We start from the raw sequence: 18,969 nt of genomic DNA, 5'->3' as shown, positions 1-18,969 counted from the left end.
TCTATCTAATGCAATCAGGCAAGAAAAATAAAAGACATCCAGATTGGAAAGGAAGATGTAAATCAATCTGTACTCTAAAATGGCATAATCTTGCACACAGGAAATTCTAAGGAATCCACCGAGACACTATTAGAACTAATGAGTTCAGCAAGCTTGTAGGATTCAAGATATATACAAAATCAATTGTATTTCTATGCACTAGTAATGAATAATAAAAAATGAAATTAGGATGGGAATGTAAATCGGCACAGCCACTATGGAAAACGGTCGATATTAACAATGTTTTAACGATGTTAAAAAATGCTGATGCATGGATAGTTGGATGGGTTGACTGATTGGCTAAATATTCATTGTGCACCTGTTCCATGCAGTGGCAATCCACAAGGGCCAAGATATGGGGGGGGGGGCGGCGAAGGAAGAAAAGTCAATCTACCATCATACCTTCCAGTTGAGTTTCTTCCTTTATTACATTCATTATTACATTTGTTACATATATTATACTTAATTCTTTTCATAAAAGAGGCTATGCTGGGCAGTAACCAAATTCTTCTATCCAGAAAAGGTACTGTATGATTGAGATGATTTATGCAATTGGAAGAATTCACCAGAGAACAAAGTCTAGATTGTGACGAACCCCAATCATTTCCAGTGTCCTCAGGTGCCCACGGTGGATTCAGGACTTCCACGCCGACGGCTCCCGTGGCACAAGCTGGAGACACGGTCAGCAAGAAGGCGGGACGCTCTACACGTAAAGAACCTCAAGTCCCAGAATCCCATGGGGACTCCAAGTCCCAGAAACCCGCCCGGCAAATCTACTCCGAGTCCCTAGCCGTCTGACCGCGGACGCGACCAAGACAGGAAACTGGGGTGAGATGCCGCAGAATTTGTCCCACCACCATTTTCCTTGTAGGGAGGGGCTTTTTACAGAACTACAGTTACCTCAGTCTTCACATTCTCTCAGTTACAGCCCACAAAAGGCCCCTGCCGGCAAGTTTTTTGTGATGTTCAGCATCCCCCCTCCTCTCTCCCCTTTTCCTTGCCCCCGTAAGAATGGTTCAGCCGGGCATCTTGAGTTGGATCGATGGTTTCACCCGCCCTTCCCCGGAATGTGGGCCTTTGGAGCGAGTGAGGTGGGAGGGGCGGAGGTGGGAGGCGTGCTGGGCCCCGGCGGCAGCAGAGGCAGTGTCGGCTGCTGGCGGTGGGGGGAGCCGTGCGGTTCCGGCTGCCCCGGCGAGGCGACCTCTGGGCCCGCGCCGCGGGCGTGGAGGACAGGTAGGCGAGCGGGCAGCCGCGGCTCCGGGAGAAACTCGGGCCTCGGAGTCCCCTACGGCGCCCGGTGCGCCCCTCGCACCCTCGGCCTCCAGCGTTGAGGCGGGGGAGGAAGGAGATGCCGACCCAGAGAGACAGCAGTACCATGTCTCACCCGATCGCAGGCGGCGGCGGCAGCGGGGACCATTCTCACCAGGTCCGGGTGAAAGCCTACTACCGCGGGTGAGTGTGTGGGGTGGGGGGTGGGGGTGAGAGGGAAGGGGAGAGGCCAGCTGGACTTGGCCTGGAGGGGGGGCGGGTGTGGGGCTGGAGATGTGGAAGGGATGGGCTGGGCGGGCAAGTCGGGGGACTCGGGATGGGTGACCGAGTGGTCGGGGGAGGAGCACGGGGCACTGGATTGCGGCACCCCCAAGGTGTGGCGCAGGGCGCCCTGGAATCGCGCGGCCGAGGGTCCTGAGCAGGGTCCGAGGGAGGAGCCTTGGAGTAAGTAGGTCCACCTGGTGGGTCCGAGAGACTCGCCTACCAAGAGATTTACAAGAGCTTTACGTCTTTAAGTCTGGATGTATTGGGGGTTGAGAGTTGATTCTGAGTGATGCCTTAGTTAGCTAAGTTTACCATGGGTAAAAGACAGGATTGCTTCAGTTTGTTGACCCTTTTGATTACCAGCAGGCCTAAAGCCTCTGGTTCTCTAAGTAAGGTTTGTCTTTATCACATATAAGAGTTCGTGACGTATATCTGGACTGTGATCAGGCTGCCAGTATATTAGACATAGGAGTTATTATTTGAGTAAAGTTGATACGTTTTCAGGGATATGCATTAGGTACTTATGTCTCGCCAAGATTAGGTTGTATATGTGTAAATTAAAATTTGTGAACGCTTCTTTGTCAGTGTTGCTTCAAGGACTGTCCGATAGGGTGAGATATTGCAAGAAGAGAAGAGGATGAGCACAGGCACAGTTTTAAAATCTGTGATCTTTACTCATATTATTACCTAAGTTATAACTATTGTGGTTACCAGAAATAATCCGGTCCTAAAATCAGTGTATTAAATCATATTCCGTAGTATGACTGTGGTTTGAAATTTCTTTGAGATAAGTATATTTGGGAGCATTAGAAAGTTGAACTGTTAGTGTGAGCATAAAGGTTTGAAACTAAGGGTTAACAGAACACCCAACCCCGTGGCCTGTCTTACTGCTTGTTCAAGCAGAAGTAAATTGCTTTAAAAAACTCAAGCACTAGGAGGTTTGAAAGTGCAGTACATACTTTTACATTCCTTAGAGGATCAGTGAAGATAGTGAACTTTCAAAATGCCTCTCTTGTTTTCATTTCAAAGAAAATATAAGCCCCTAAATGTCTTACTGATTTGATGTAAGGACTTCCTAGTTTGTTTGCTGCAATGAAGCCTCTGACCTCTCTCTGTTCATTAGCTTGACTGTATTCAGGAGTAGTTTAGAGGAGTTATTTTGGACAGTAACAGTGTTTTTGCTTAAATTGATCAGGGAAGTCTTGGTTTTCAAACAATAGCTATGCACTTTGCACTGTGGAGAAAAAAAGCTTTGCTTCCTTTACCTTACCTTTGATTTGACAGATGAGATATTTCACTTTAGAATATGTTCCACTTTATAGTTGACGGTCTGTGAGTTGTTAGGTGCAGAGAATGAAATATAGTACAGTTTCTTTTTTTTAAATAGTGTCTGATTATTGACAGTTTAAAAAACTAGATTAAAAATAAATATACGCACATGGTAGGAAAGTGCAAATTGTTCAGAAGTATAAAATAAAAAGTGTTCCCCATTCGGTCCTCCCAACCTTCAGAGGTAATTACTATTGATAGTTTATTTCTTGTTCTTCTGGAGGTTGCCTTTATTACTTTAAAACTTATACTTCCGTTTGGTGATTTATCAACTTTACATGGTATCTATTGATTCCTTCCTCTGAAAGATGCGGAATTGGATGCACACTACATTTTGCTTCCTCACTCCCTGATGCCTCTCAAGTTTTGATTGTTACAGTATAATTTTTAGTTCTCCGGTTTACCTTTCTGACTTTAAATAATATAAATTTTTGACTTATTAAATTTAGGTAGTTTCCAATGATTCCAACTATGAAACACGAAGAAACTAGTGCTTCTTCCTTTTTTCCTATTTTTATTAGTTTGACAACTGTAAATAGGCCTAGTTAGTAAATTAAAATCATTGTAAGCTTCTCCTTTGGAAAGAAATCAAAGTCTTTAGAATGTAGGTATCATATAATATTTTCTTGGTTTATTGCTCCAATTATTTTTTTTTTTAAAGAGGATAAGGACGGCTTCCCTGGTGGCACAGTGGTTAAGAATCCGCCTGCCAATGCAGGGGACACGGGTTCCAGCCCTGGTCCGGGAAGATCCCACATGCCGCGGAGCAACTAAGCCCGTGCACCACAACTACTGAGTCTGCGCTCTAGAGCCTGCGAGCCACAACTGCTGAGCCTGCGTGCCACAACTACTGAGCCTGCATGCCACAACTACTGAAGCCCGCACGCCTAGAGCCTGTGCTCCACAGCAAGAGAAGCCACTACAATGAGAAGCCCGCGCACCACAACGAAGAGTAGCCCCTGCTCGTGGCAACTAGAGAAAGCCCGTGCGCAGCAACGAAGACCCAATGCAGCCAAACATAAATAAATTAAATAAATTAAAAGTTCCCTTTAAAAAATAAATTAATTAAAAATAAATAAATAAAAGAGCATAAGGACTTATAACCCTTTTACTGCTTGACTAAAACGTCTCCAAGACATTCAAGTTAACATTTTCTTTGCTTGTTTTTAAAAACCTATGAATTTTGCTAAGTAATGAATCAACCCCTTGCCCTTTAGTGCTTCTATTCAACGAAAACTTTCTAATAGTGCCTTCATTCCAAGCCTCATTTAAAGACAACATCAGCACTCTAAATTGTACCAATTTCTGTCCTCTGAAATTACATCTGTTAAGATTATATGTTTATTAACAATAGTCTAAACTGATGGTTATATTACATAGTCAGCTGCCCATTACTACAAATGAAACTAAAATGAGTCACCAGTGAGGATAGTTAATAAACAGATTGGCTAAGTAGAACACCTGCCTGATTTTAAAGTAGAAAATTCTTCCCTTACCATCAAGAAATGTAAGGACAATCTGCATTTGAAAAAGTTTCTTTTCCTTCAGATCATCTGACGGCCATTATCAATTTTCCCCCATCTCCTGCTAACAATATTTCTTTCCAGTGAATATTGAAATCCCAGAATAGCCAGAATATTTTAGTGAAGGAATTGCCGTCTCCTTTCAATGATGTGTTTAGTGTTCTCATGCTGTTTAATTTGTTCTTAGTGCAACTGGGATGTCTCCCTAGATATAGCAGATATTTAATTAGCCTTTTTCTAATTTTTATTCAGGAGATTATTAGCACTGAGAATCTGATTTTACTGGAGGCCACCTAAGAGTGCCTGTCTCCTGGCCTGTACTCCTCTTTCCTCACCACAGGAGCTTGTCAACGAGTGGCCTGCCTTCCTTCAATCATTACCTTGTGGTGTTAGTTTGGAGGAGGAGAAACAGGTTTTGTGGGTTAGTGGTAGATTGCCATTGTGTGTGCTATCGTTCTATAAAGTTACTTGATATTACAGGGTAAAATTTAACAAGGAAATGTCTGGATTACTCATTTCTTTACATTATAAATGTAAGAGAAATTTTGCAAAAAGCTTGTAAAAAAGCTTTTTAAACCAGTGCTGTTGAGCAGTTATGAATCCAGAGGATTCTTTCTGTGAACATCTACAAATAAAAACGATGAACTCCTTGCATATTTGGAAAGTATAGCTAGTTCAGTGAAGTATGCAGGATTTTTCTCACTGTGAACAAGTCTTGGCAAGACTTGTTTTTAAAAGTATTGCAAAATAATTTTAGTGATATACTTTAGCAATGGTTCTAAGGAAATAAAAATGATATATTAAGTTGAAAGTTGGGGGAATGTGAGTCATTGGTCATGGAGCTTCTGACATGTCACCTAACCATAAGGCAGCAGATCCGTAGCTTCACCAGAGAGAAAGAAGGGACATGGTGGCCTGGTGCCAAAACCAAAACAACCCTCTCAGAAATTTGGATTAGATAATGTGGAGATAAATTGCTTGTTAGCAGTGAGGACTGTAGCTGAAGAGCTTTGGGAGAGGCTGGTGAGGCCAGGATCACCCATGTGCAAACTGAAGGGCTGAGGAAACAGGAGAAAAAAGCAGCTCTCTACAGAAAAAAATTTCCTGGGTAGCTTTCTAATACAGCTCCCAAACCTCTTATTAAAGTAACTTGAGTGTTTGTTTCTTTTATGGTTGAAATGAGCCTAATCAAAACACGATTTTAAACATTCCAGTCTTGTTTAGGATTTCACATTTTACCAAAATGTGTTTAAACTCACTCAGTTTAATAAATATTGTTGAACAACTACTATAAGCCAGGCACATGGTACTGGGGTGGGCACAGAGGATGTAGAGTCGATAATACAAGGCTCTGTCCTTGAGGAACCAAGAGACTTGTGGGAGGAAAGACTTTAAAAAGTTAATAAAGGGATGTGTGTGTGCGTGTGTGTGTGTGTGTGTGTGTGTGTAAAGTACGTGCTAGGATGGCTATTGGGGAGAAGTTTGGGGTGAGGGAAGCCCTCCAAGAGGATGAAATGTTGTCTGATGCTTTTAAAGGATAAGTAGGTTTGCCTGGTGGATTATGATGTTGGGTGGGAGGTCATTCCAGGCATTGCACAGCTGCATGATACGTTTGGAGAATTAAGATCAGTTTAGTCTTTAAGTCCCATAGTCATTCCTCATTAGGACATAAAGTGTGAAGTGGGCACCGATGAGAAGTGAGCTAATAAGAAGGTTCACAAGCACTAGGTCATGAAGACTCTCAAATATCATACTTTGGGCTTCAGACTTTTTCTCGTTGGTGAAGGTTTTAAGTAAGAGGGATGCACAATTTAGATTTTTAGTTTAGAAAGGTTATTCTTGGAATCAGTATAGTAGACGAATTAGCAATGGATGAGACTAATCTGGAGGCTTTGGAAGTAGTCCAAGTGAGAGATTCTGAGGAGCTGGAAAAGAGCATATGGATTCAATGGTGATTTTAGGGGGTAGAGTCAATATGAATTAGAATGATTGCCTGTGGAGAAGAGAGAGGGTCTGAGTCAGGCATGGATTTCTCATTTGGAGAGACTAGGGAATAAAAAAGAAAGAGATTTATTAGAGAGGGTAATTAATTACCTGGAGCAAGTACTCAAATTTTGAACTCAGGGTGCTTTGGGAGCATCCAGGCGGAAATGTCTAGAATTAACTGACCAACTGTTTTTTGTGTGCCTGCTCTGTGTCCCCAGCACTCTGCATGACAGCTAACCTATGTAGGAGCATGGCTGAGAATGATGATAGGAACAAAAATGCCTCCAATGGCCAAATACAGATCACAAAGACAAGGCACTAAAGCTAAATTTTACAAATACAGAGATATATAAAGTAGCTTCTCGCCCCCTCTTCGTAGGGATAGCCATTGTTAACAGTTGGGGGTATTCTACATCATATCAATGTATCTGTAAGTGTAGGTGTGTGTATACACACAGACACACCCTTTTATTGTTCCAATAAATGGGTTCATATTTCTATACATGTTTCTTTAACTTGAGTTTTTTCATTCATGGTCATTTTTCCATGTCATGATAGACAGATAAATAGGTAGATACATACAGATAGAGCAATCCACCTCTTTCATTATAATTGGTACATAGTGTTCCATAGTATTGTTATACCATAATTCATTTAATCTTTTTTTCTGATTGATGAACTTTCATTAAATCCCTTTGTCAAATCATGTTGAAGGAACATCCTTATAGTTAATATGTATTCTTGCAAGCATGGTCAAAGATATGCCTGCTTTAAAACTTGATATTATCTTCCAAAAACATATCCATTGACATTCCCAGCAAGTGTATAAATGAAGCATTTTCCTTATGCTCCCGTTGCATGTTATTGGTCTTTAAAATTTTTGCAAATACAATTGGCAAAAAATGCTAACTTTTTTTTTTAACAATATTGAGAGGCAGATATCATTATTTCCATTTTATGGATGATAACTTCGAGGCTTAGTAAAGCATAATACAAAGCTGAGTCTTACCCTTCAGAGAAATTTCCCTTTACCCTTTTACTGTATTGATGGGGCTTTTTAAGATTACTTTTTTCCTTTATTGTCAAATTCATATTTCACAGTTATTCTTTTCAAGTCCGTTTTCTATCTCTTGATTTTTAAAAATGGAAGTTTCATTATGGTTTTCTTATAATTAACAATTAATTTGAGGAGGGATACTTTGAGATTGTATGAATATTTCCCTAAAGCCTTTGACCCAGTGGTTTTACCATCCATGGATAATCCTGCCTCCAAAACTTTTTTTTTTTTTTCTGATTGTACTATATTTAATTTAGGAGAGAAGCTTATGTTGAGAAAGCAGAAGGACTGAATATGGTTCTTTTTCAGGTTTATTTTTAAAAGCAATTAGTCCTAAGGAAAAACTTTAGATTCTATATTTTAGAACATAGGAACATAATGAATGCTTAAAACTGTTTGACTGCTGAAGCAAAGTTAAAAATGCTTTTTTTTTTTTCCTTTTTTAAAAAAAATTCAGCTAAAACTATATCTAAATTTGCCATTTTGGGCATCTTTGTGGTGAAGCAGACTGTATTCTGTTGAAGACCAGTGGTAAGCTAATTTATGCCAACACTGAAGTTAAAACCAGGAAAAAAAAGAATCTTCCATGCATGATTTGTTTTGTACCTTTAGAAGTAATATCTTTATTTTGCAGCTTATTTTTAGCTTTGGTACTATAATAAGGATTTGGTGATTGTGGGGTATATGAACATGGTGCTTTCCAATTACTTGGAGAGTTATTTATAAGAAACTCCCTTAAATGTTTTAGTTCCTGGAACTTAAGGAGTGGCAGTTGATAAATCATGACTCCGTCCTTGAGTCCCTTTAGGATGTATGTACTTATGATATTTAAAGGATTACACAGATGTTTTAAAAATATTTTTATTTTCTGATAAATATTTTACAGCTCTTGAAAAATAAGGTTTCTGAAAATTCCCTATTGTTTGCAGATGTGCTTACGTATGTGTTAATTTTAACTACGTGTGGACCTTAATAAGGAAGTCTTATTTTGATGACATCTGATCATACTAATTTTTTCTCCTTGCATTCAGAAAAGATAATGTCACTCTTGTTCTTTGCCAGGGAAATTCAGTGGGAGCCTTTTCTTCTCTTCTGATTTAATTCTAAAATATACTCTCTCAATCCTCACCCCCTCATACTAGTAACCTTGAGGATATTTTGAAAGAAAAATTGCTTTAAGGTAAGCAGGTTCCCTTTTTTAAAAAAAATTATTTATTTATTTATTTATTTTTGGCTGTGCTGGGTCTTCGTTTCTGTGCGAGGGCTTTCTCTAGTTGTGGCAAGCAGGGGCCACTCTTCATCGCGGTGCGCAGGCCTCTCACTGTCGCGGCCTCTCTTGTTGCGGAGCACAGGCTCCAGACGTGCAGGCTCAGTAGTTGTGGCTCACAGGCCCAGTTGCTCTGCGGCATGTGGGATCCTCCCAGACCAGGGCTCAAACCCGTGTCCCCTGCACTGGCAGGCAGATTCTCAACCACTGCGCCACCAGGGAAGCCCCAGCAGGTTCCCTTTTAATGTCACTAGAAGAAGGAACTATTTTCTTATTATTTTAAAATATAAATTTTAAAAATAATTAAAACAGGGACTTCCCTGGTGGTCCAGTGGTTAAGACTTTGCCTTCCATTGCAGGGGGTGTGGGTTTGATCCCTGGTCAGGGAGCTAAGATCCCCCATGCCTCGCGGCCAAAAAACCAAAACATAAAACAGAAGCAAGGACTTCCCTGGTGGTGCAGTGGTTAAGAATCCGCCTGCCAATGCAGGGGACACGGGTTCGAGCTCTGGTCCAGGAAGATCCCACATGCTGCGGAGCAACTAAGCCTGTGCGCCACAACTACTGAGCCTGCGCTCTAGAGCCCGTGAGCCACAACTACTGAGCCCGTGTGCCACAACTACTGAAGCCCGCATGCCTAGAGCCCGTGGTCCGCAACAAGAGAAGCCACCTCAATGAGAAGCCCACACACCGCAACGAAGAGTAGCCCCCACTTGCTGCAACCAGTGATAGCCTGCCCCCAGCATCGAAGACCCAACACGGCCAAAAATAAATTAAAAAAAAAAAGAAACCAGAAGCAATATTGTAACAAATTCAACAAAGACTTTAAAAATGATCCACATCAAAAAAAATCTTTAAAAAAAATTAAAACAATTTTATTTATTTATATCAGTCATTTAAAATTTGTTTTATATCTTATTTATAATTATCATAAAATCATACCTTTACATGGTAGAAAAAATAATAATATTCCATGCCATTCAGAAAGGTCTAAGTATTGGTTTGGCCAAAAAGTTCGTTCAGGTTTTTCCCTAACATCTTAAAAACTCAAACGAACTTTTTGGCCAACCCAATATAAAGTACATCTTCTTTCTATCTCTAGTCTCTCCTTAATCCCCTGTTCCACAACCTAGAGTTCACTACTATTAAAATTCTGCTTTCGGGCCTCCCTGGTGGCGCAGTGGTTGAGAGTCTGCCTGCCGATGCAGGGGATACGGGTTCGTGCCCCGGTCTGGGAGGATCCCATATGCCGCGGAGCGTCTGGGCCCGTGAGCCATGGCCGCTGAGCCTGTGCGTCCGGAGCCTGTGCTCCGCAACGGGAGAGGCCACAACAGTGAGAGGCCCGCGTACAGCAAAAAAAAAAAAAAAAAAAATCTTCTTTCTTTTATTACATCTGTTAATCAGTGTGGAAGATGAGGAATTTAGCACTTCTTCATTGCCTCCTCTCCTGACTATTTTTAGTTCTTCTTGTGGTTACATTTATAACTTAAATAATATACCTCCTCCCGCTTTTCTTTTTTATTTATAATTGTGGTAAAAAAAATTTTAATTGACCATCTTAACCATTTTTTTTTTTTTTTGAGGTACGCGGGCCGCTCACTGTTGTGGCCTCTCCCATTGCAGAGCACAGGCTCTGGACACGCAGGCTCAACAGCCATGGCTCACGGGCCCAGCCGCTCTGCGGCATGTGGGATCTTCCCGGACCGGGGCACAAACCCGTGTCCCCTGCATCGGCAGGCGTACTCTCAACCACTGCGCCACCAGGGAAGCCCATAACCATTTTTAAGTGTACAGTTGAGCAGTGTTAACTATATTCACATTATTATGTGACCAATCTCCAGAACTTTTTCATTTTGCAAAACTGAAACTACATACTAACAACTCTCCCATTCTCCTCCAACCCCCAACCCCTGGCAACTACTATTCTATTTTCTGTTTCTATGAATTTGACTACTCTAGATACTTCATATAAATGGAGTCATACAGTATTTGTCTTTTTGTGGCTGGCTTATTTCATTTAACATAACATTCTTCAAGCTTCATTCATATTGTAGCATGTGTCAGAATTTCCTTTCTTTTTAATGCTGAGTAATATTTCTTTGTATTTATATATCACATTTAGTTTATGTATTCATCTGTCAGTGGACACTTGGGTTGCCTCCACCTTTTGGCTATTGTCAATAATGCTGCTATGAATGTGGATGTACAAATATCTTTTGGATTCCCTGCTTTCAGTTCTTTTGGATATATGTACCCAGAAGTGGAATTGCTGAATCATATGGAAATACTATTTTTAATTTTTTGAGGAGCATCCATACTGTTTTCTATAGCTGCTGCACCATTTTACATTCCCACCAACAGAGCACAAGGTGCTAATTTCTCCACATCTTTGATTATACTTGTTCTATTTTTTTCATAGTAGCCATCCTAATGGATGTAAGGTGACATTTCATTATGTTTTTTTTTTATTGGCGTATAGTTCATTTACAATGTTGTGTTAACATCTTTATTGGAGTATAATTGCTTTACAGTGGTGTGTTAGTTTCTGCTTTACAACAAAGTGAATCAGTTATACATATACATATACATATATCCCCATATCTCTTCCCTCTTGCGTCTCCCTGAACATCTTTTTCCTAAGCTTGTTGGCCATTTGTATATCCTCTTTGGAGAAGTGTCTGTTCAAGTCCTTTGACTATTTTTAAGTTTCAAGTTATTTGTTTTTTTCTTGTTCCCTGCTTTTACATTTAATTATTAGTTTTAAATGTATTGACTCTCCACTAAGAAAGAGACATTTTTGAATTTACACTTCCTTTTGCTTTCTCTACATCTTGATTTTTCTTGGTAATTTTTATATTGTAAAGGTTTATAACATTATTCTGTTCTTTAACTCCTATTTTTTAAAGTAATTTAAAAAAGCATTTATAATGAATTCTTATGGAAGTGTGATGCACTTGAAAAGCCAAGAAGTGTGCTTAGATGCTTAGAGAAGGAAAAGTAATCTTGTGTCAATAAAACTTCTTTTAAGGGTTCCTGTTAACTTTAGTTTTGGGGGCTGGTATATTTTCTCCATAAATTATCCCATCTGTTTTCAATCATCTAGGATTTTCTCATACTTTTTGGTCTGCTGCTGCTGCCTTTTTCGTGTTCTAAGACTTTGATAAACTTGTCATTTCAGTTTTCTGTCATTTCATTGGGCCCTTAGGATGAAAGCTTATAGATGTTTGTTCTCTCCACCATATTAAACCAGAAGCATCTGTTTTTGTTTTGTTTTGTTTTTCTGTGTAGTTTTTAGAAGGTTGGATTATTTTTATCTAATAAGGGTCTGCTTCTATTTAAAGTGTTATATGAATACATAATGTTTTAAAATTTATTGAACACATTTAGAGTATGCTATATGCTAGGTACTATTATAAGTATTTTAAACATGAATTCACGTAATCCATTAAATCCTTAAAATATCATAGGAGATAATATTATTCTCATTTTATAGATGAGGAAATTGAACCAACAGAGAAGTTAAATAACTCACCTAAGGCTATACAGCTGGTAAGTGATAGAACTGGGATTCAAACCCAAGCATACTGGCTTTAGCTCTCATGGTCTTAACCATTATACTATGGCTGCCTCGTATATGTCATTCCTCCAGACGCTGCTTCAGATATTGGTGATGCAGCAGTGAGCAAAACAAAATGCCTGCTCTCATGGATTTTATGTTTAGCTGGGGGAGACAGACTGTAAAATATGTATAATTTATATATGCTGGCAACGTATTTTCTCTGAAGAATAAAAAAAAATTAACTAGCTTCATACACTAAAGTAGACTCATTTAATCTCGGAAACAAGGGTGACAGTTTTTATTAGCCAAACTCTTTTTTTTTTTAATTAATTAATTTATTATTATTTTTTGGCTGCATTGGGCCTTCGTTGCTGTGCACGGGCTTTCTCTAGTTGTGGCGAGCAGGGGCTACCCTTTGTTGTGGTGGCTTCTCTTGTTGCGGAGCCTGGGTTCTAGGCACGTGGGCTTCAGTAGTTGTGGCTAGCGGGCTTCAGTAGTTGTGGCTCACAGGCTCAGTAGTTGTGGCGCATGGGCTCAGTTGCTCCGTGGCACGTAGGATCTTCCCAGACCAAGGATCGAACCCGTGTCCCCTGCATTGGTAGGTGGATTCTTATCCACTGCACCACCAGGGAAGTCCCTAGCCAAACTCTTAAAAGTGAAATTGACTGACTATACATTATGCTTTTGTCACAAAATAACATCTAATGATAGCTGTGCGTTGGGTGGATGCTGCTGTGGGAGGTGGTGTTGCAGATTAGCATGCAGGTGGTTTTTCAGGAGTGCTTTTGGGGTTGACAGCTATGGAAGAGAAGGGGAGAAGCAAGCTTAGGTAGGAAAAAATCAAGATGCCCTGAAGTCCCTACAGAAGTCTTAGTTGACCCTCCAGGGAGTTCTGAAGATGAGTTGACACTTCAGAGCTTTCCTGAGTCACGGCTGGGACCTTTATACCCCCATATTGAATTGGCTGTTGGTTGTGGACTGACCAGGAAGGGAATTTGACTATAGGCGAGCAGTCACATCTCTGAAGGAGGCTGAAGACTGGGGATGTCTACTGGTAGCACTCCCGGTAGCTGGGATGGCAAATGCTCCATTGCTAATGGGGGATTCTGGAGGTGGGGTGGAGAGCAGGCAGGTCAGATCACAGCATCCACCACGAGTGTCATTAGGAGATGTGGATTTGAATTCGCATTCTGTTTCCTAACTGTGAGACTCTGGCAAATATTCCCCTGTGCTAAGCTTTTTAAATCTGTAAAACAGGATTAGTAGGTCTAGTTTGACAGTTATTATGAAGATCATATAAGATGTTTGTTCAAACACCTGAAACATGCTAAATATTCTGTACATGTTTATAGGCTAAGGAAACATAAACAGTGATATTTCCTTGTCAAGAGTGCACTTTTTAGAAGTTGGGTTTCTCCTGGAAAATACTACTTCTACATTCAGTTAAGAAATATTTGAGTCCCTATTATGTAAATAGTTATGTGAATATATTAAAAAGCAAGAATTTTTATCTTCCAGCTGTTTATAATCTAGCTAAGGATGTGTGTATATAATTAGTTGAATAACAAAAATTGGAACATAAGATACATGTTGGACAGGTTTAGAAATATAGACCATCAGGCTTATGTGGTTGAAAAAGTTTTAATGGAAGTTGATATTGAAGAAAAAAGTTGGTGTTGAAGAAAGAAGGTTGATGTTAAAGAAAGATCCCCACCTCCCTCCTTAAACTGAGGACAGGTCAGGATTAAAACTTGGATCATCAAGGTCTTATGTGTGGCGGTTTGAGTAAACAGGTGTCCGTAATAAAGAGTTTGTGTCGGGAATGGTGCGATCACATTGAGAATAGAAATTGGAACAAGCTTATCAAGAGTCTTAAATACCACAGAGAGAGTTGGAATTACAGATTTAGGAGACCCTTACATAGAGATAATAGTTAAAACATTGAATGTGAATTAGGTTTCAGAAAGAGAGAGACAATGAATATGAGAGAGGTTGTGAAGAATGTCTTGTGATTGGAGATAGAGGAGACTTAATAAGTGTTCAGAATAGTAGAAAGGGAGCCAGGGAAGCAGACTGTTATGAAAGCTAAGGCAAGAGGGTTCCAAGAGGCAGGGGCAGAAAACCATGAGATGCTTAGAAAGAGAATGATTATCCAGAAAAGGCCATTCAGTTTCTATGTGTGGCTTTCTGCTTAAAGCCCCTAAAGACTGCAGTTTTAACTTTTTTGCACATGTCTAAAATTTTTAATACCTTATTTCTTACTCTGTTCTACGTTCCAGCTACACGTGTGCTTGCACAGTCCCTAACACAGTGTCATTTCCTTCCTTTCTTCAACAAATATTTATTGAATACCCATTCTGTGCTAGACACCGCGTTGGCCACTAGGAATATAATGAACAAAATTCCTACTTTAATCAAGTTTACATTCTAGCTGGGGTAGATGGTAGACTATAAACATTGGTTTATCTGTCCAGTGATAGAAGAGGTAGGTCAGAGGGGCAGCTAGGGCCATTCACACAGGGCCTTGTAGACCCTGCTAGAGACTTTGGATTTCCATTTACTTTGGGGAAAGCCATTTGGAGAGTTTAAAACAAAGGAAAGACATGAACTACATTAATTTTGTAAAACCCTTATGACAGAGGTCACTATATGTGTGTTAAATTAAGAGTCATTCGGTCTGTTTGACTTACCTTTGAAAGGATGACTGTGGCTGGCTACGACATGGAGATTAGATCACTGGGAGCCTTCTTATGGCTCCCTGGAGGAAAACCCAGGCTTCTGTTCTAAAACATTTTGTTATGTTTTTAAGTCTCGTTGTGAATAGTTGCTAGGTGGCTTTATTTAAGTACTGTGACTTATCCAACAGTAATATAAAAATAAACACGTTTATGTCAATTTCTTCATCTTTTTTGGTGTCTACCTTAAAATATGAATCCTATTTTAAAACAAATTTTGGCAAATGAGTTGTTAATCTGGGTGATTAATCCGTGGAAGTCAGGGCTGAGGAAGAGGACATGACAGACCTTTGTCAAATTTTTGAAGGGCCATCTCTTGGATGAAGGTAGACTTTTGGGGGAGGGGAGATCTGGGACTAGAGATTGAAAGAGATTTCAGTTAAGTATAATGCAGAGTTTGTCAGTAATAGAGCTGTTTGTGGAGTGGAATGCCTCACAAAAGAGTGAGCTTCTGATAACTAACATTAAAGCAAAAGTGGAACTACTATCTGTTAGAGCAGTTAGGGTAGGCTTCCTGAATGAGGAGGGGAGATTGAATTAAGGTTTCTCACAAAATCACTATTTTTATCTTTAAGCATTATTCAATATTGGTATTTTATTTTTTACAGAGATAGTTTACTGGAAGCGACACAGGCTGGTGCACACACAAAATAACTGAAGTCCATCAAATGGTCAGGCATTCAGTAATATGTAGAGCATTATTAGTCTTAGTCATTGTCTAACTTAAAACTCCTTTTCTTTTTCAGGGATATCATGATAACACATTTTGAACCTTCAATCTCCTTTGAGGGCCTTTGTAGTGAGGTTCGAGACATGTGTTCTTTCGACACCGAACAGCTTTTCACCATGAAATGGATAGATGAAGAAGGTGAGTGAATAAAGAGACGGCTGCCTGTGTGAGCATTTGATTTAAGATACCATTTTGTAATTTTTTTAACAATAAAACTTTCAATCAATCAAAATTTTGTAGCTTTTAGAATCTATTGCTCAAGACTGCACATAAGCAACTTAAATGCAAAGTATATCAGTAGCGCTTAAGGGAAGCAGACTGTGTACTTTTCTTTTTGCTCTCCTTCTATTTGATATTTTTTTATTAGTTATCTATTTTATACATGTTAGTGTTTATATGTCAATCCCAGTCCCCCATTTCATCCCCCCCCACACCCGCTTTCCCCCTTGGTGTCCATACGTTTGTTCTATACATCTGTGTCTCTATTTCTGCCCTGCAAACCAGTTCATCTGTACCATTTTTCTAGATTCCACATATATGCGTTAATATACGATATTTGTTTTTCTCTTTCTGACTTACTTCACTCTGTATGACAGTCTCTAGGTCCATCCACGTCTCTACAAATGACCCAATTTCATTCCGTTTTATGGCTGAGTAATATTCCATTGTATATATGTACCACATCTTCTTTATCCATTCGTCTGTCGATGGACATTTAGGTTGCTTCCATGTCCTGGCTATTGTAAATAAAGCTGCAGTGACCATTGTGGTACATGACTCTTTGAATTATGGTTTTCTCAGGGTATATGCCCCATAGTGGGATTGCTGGGTCATATGGTAATTCTATTTTTAGTTTTTTAAAGACCCTCCACACTGTTCTCCATAGTGGCTGTATCAATTTACATTCCCACCAACAGGGCAAGAGGATTTCCTTTTCTCCACATCCTCTCCAGCATTTGTTGTTTGTAGATTTTCTGATGATGCCCATTCTAACTGGTGTGAGGTGATACCTCATTGTAGCTTTGATTTGCATTTCTCTAATAATTAGTGATGTTGAGCAGCTTTTCATGGGCCTCTTGGCCACCTGTATGTCTTATTTGGAGAAATGTCTATTTAGGTCTTCTGCCCATTTTTGGATTGGGTTGCTTGTTTTTTTTCATATTGAGCTGCTTGAGCTGTATATATATTTTGGAGATTAATCCGTTGGCCATTGATTCATTTGCAAATATTTTCTCCCATTCTGAGGGTTGTCTTTTCGTCTTGTTTATAGTTTCCTTTGCTGTGCAAAGCTTTTAAGTTTCACTAGGTCCCATTTGTTTATTTTTGTTTTTATTTCCATTACTCTAGGAGGTGGGTCAAAAAAGATCTTGCTGTGATTTATGTCAAAGAGTGTTCTTCCTATGTTTTCCTCTAAGAGTTTTATAGTGTCCGGTCTTACATTTAGGTCTTTAATAATCTATTTGAGTTCATTTTAGTGTATGCTGTTAGGGAGTGTTCTAATTTCATTCTTTTACATGTAGCTGCCCAGTGTTCCCAACACCTCTTACTGAAGAGGCTGTCTTTTCTCCACTGCATATCCTTGCCTTCTTTGTCGTAGATTAGTTGACCATAAGTGCATGGGTTTATTTCTGGGTTTTCTATCCTGTTCCATTGATCTATATTTCTGTTTTTGTGCCAGTACCATATTGTCTTGATTACTGTACCTTTGTAGTATAGTCTGAAGTCAGGGAGTCTGATTCCTCCAGCTCTGTTTTTTTCCGTCAAGATTACGTTGGGTATTCAAGGTCTTTTGTGTCTCCATACAAATTTTAAGATTTTTTGTTCTAGTTCTGTAAAAAATGCCACTAGGGATTGCACTGAATCTGTAGATTGCTTTGGGTAGTATAGTCATTTTCACAATGTTGATTCTTCCAATCCAAGAACATGGTATATCTCTCCATCTGTTTGTGTCATCTTTGATTTCTTTCATCAGTGTCTTATAGGTTTCTGAGTACAAGTCTTTTACCTCCTTAGGTAGGTTTATTCCTAGGTCTTTTATTCTTTTTGTTGCAATGGTGAATGGGATTGTTTCCTTAATTTCTCTTTCTGATCTTTCATTGTTAGTGTATAGGAATGCAAGAGATTTCTGTGCATTAATTTTATATCATGCAACATTACCAAATTCATTGATTAGCTCTAGTAGTTTTCTGGTGGCATCTTTAGGATTATCTATGTATAGTATCATGTCATCTGCAAGCAGTGACAGTTTTACTTCTTTTCCAGTTTGGATTCCTTTTATTTCTTTTTCTTCTCTGATTGCCGTGTCTAGGACTTCCAAAACTATGTTGAATAATAGTGGCAAGAGTGGATATCCTTGTCTTATTCCTGATCTTAGAGGAAACGCTTTCAGTTTTTCACTATTGTGAATGATGTGGGTTTGTCATATATGGCCTTTATTATTTTGAGGTAGGTTCACTCTTTGCCCACTTTCTGGAGGGCTTTTATCATAAATGGGTGTTGAATTTTGTCAAAAGCTTTTGATTTAAGGAACCATTTTGTCTTTTTTAAAAATTAATTAATTCATTAAGTTTTGGCTGCGTTGGGTCTTCGTTGCTGCATGCGGGCTTTCTCTAGTTGTGGTGAGCGGGGGCTACCCTTTGTTGTGGTGTGCAGGCTTCTCATTGCAGTGGCTTCTCTCGTTGCGGAGCACAGGCTCTAGGCACGCGGGCTTCAGTAGTTGTGGCACGTGGGCTCAGTTGTTCCATGGCATGTGGGATCTTCCCAGACTAGGGCTCGAACCTGTGCCCACTGCATTGGCAGGCAGATTCTCTACCACTGTGCCACCAGGGAAGCCCTGTTTTTAAAACGTAATAAAAGTCCTAATTAACTTAAGGAGGGAAAGGTATATTAGAAATTTGATGCCATTCTTATTTTCCTTCAAGTATTTCCTTTCAAGTATTTGAGTATCAAAGAGTACAACTTTGTTTTGCCCTTTTTACCCTTAAATATAGTGAAATTAATGTGGCTTTTTTCCAGCAATAAGGTAAACATCTCATTAAATAGTGTTACATTTTAGTTTAATTTTGAATATATGTTGCCTTATATTTTAAGAGATTACTTTCAATAATTTGACAGTACTTTACAGAAAATATTCTTTAAAGAAAATGTTTTAGAAAAAGTGTAAAAATGATTGTGACAACCATTATTTCAAAGGTGGTGGCAAAAACTTGATT

The 18,969-nt window shown here is 39.5% G+C and overlaps 1 protein-coding gene across 1 annotated transcript in view; it reads left to right on the top strand.

Annotated features, from left to right (window-relative positions):
• Positions 1-1,145: 1,145 nt before the first annotated feature.
• The window catches only part of PRKCI (protein kinase C iota), an 82,087-nt gene continuing 64,263 nt past the window's right edge, over positions 1,146-18,969 (top strand). Inside the window, exons 1-2 of the mRNA XM_082624228.1 lie at positions 1,146-1,491; positions 15,774-15,895. Coding sequence (XP_082480354.1) covers positions 1,388-1,491; positions 15,774-15,895 — 226 coding nt within the window. The 5' untranslated portion in view covers positions 1,146-1,387. The remainder of the gene's footprint in view (positions 1,492-15,773; positions 15,896-18,969) is intronic.

The sequence above is a fragment of the Mesoplodon mirus genome, assembly GCF_964341445.2.
Source record: "Mesoplodon mirus genome assembly, chromosome: 6".
NCBI classification, from domain to species: Eukaryota; Metazoa; Chordata; class Mammalia; order Artiodactyla; family Ziphiidae; genus Mesoplodon; species Mesoplodon mirus.
The sequence above is the reverse complement of the archived record's forward strand: the minus strand, read 5'-3'. Positions and strand labels throughout refer to the sequence as shown.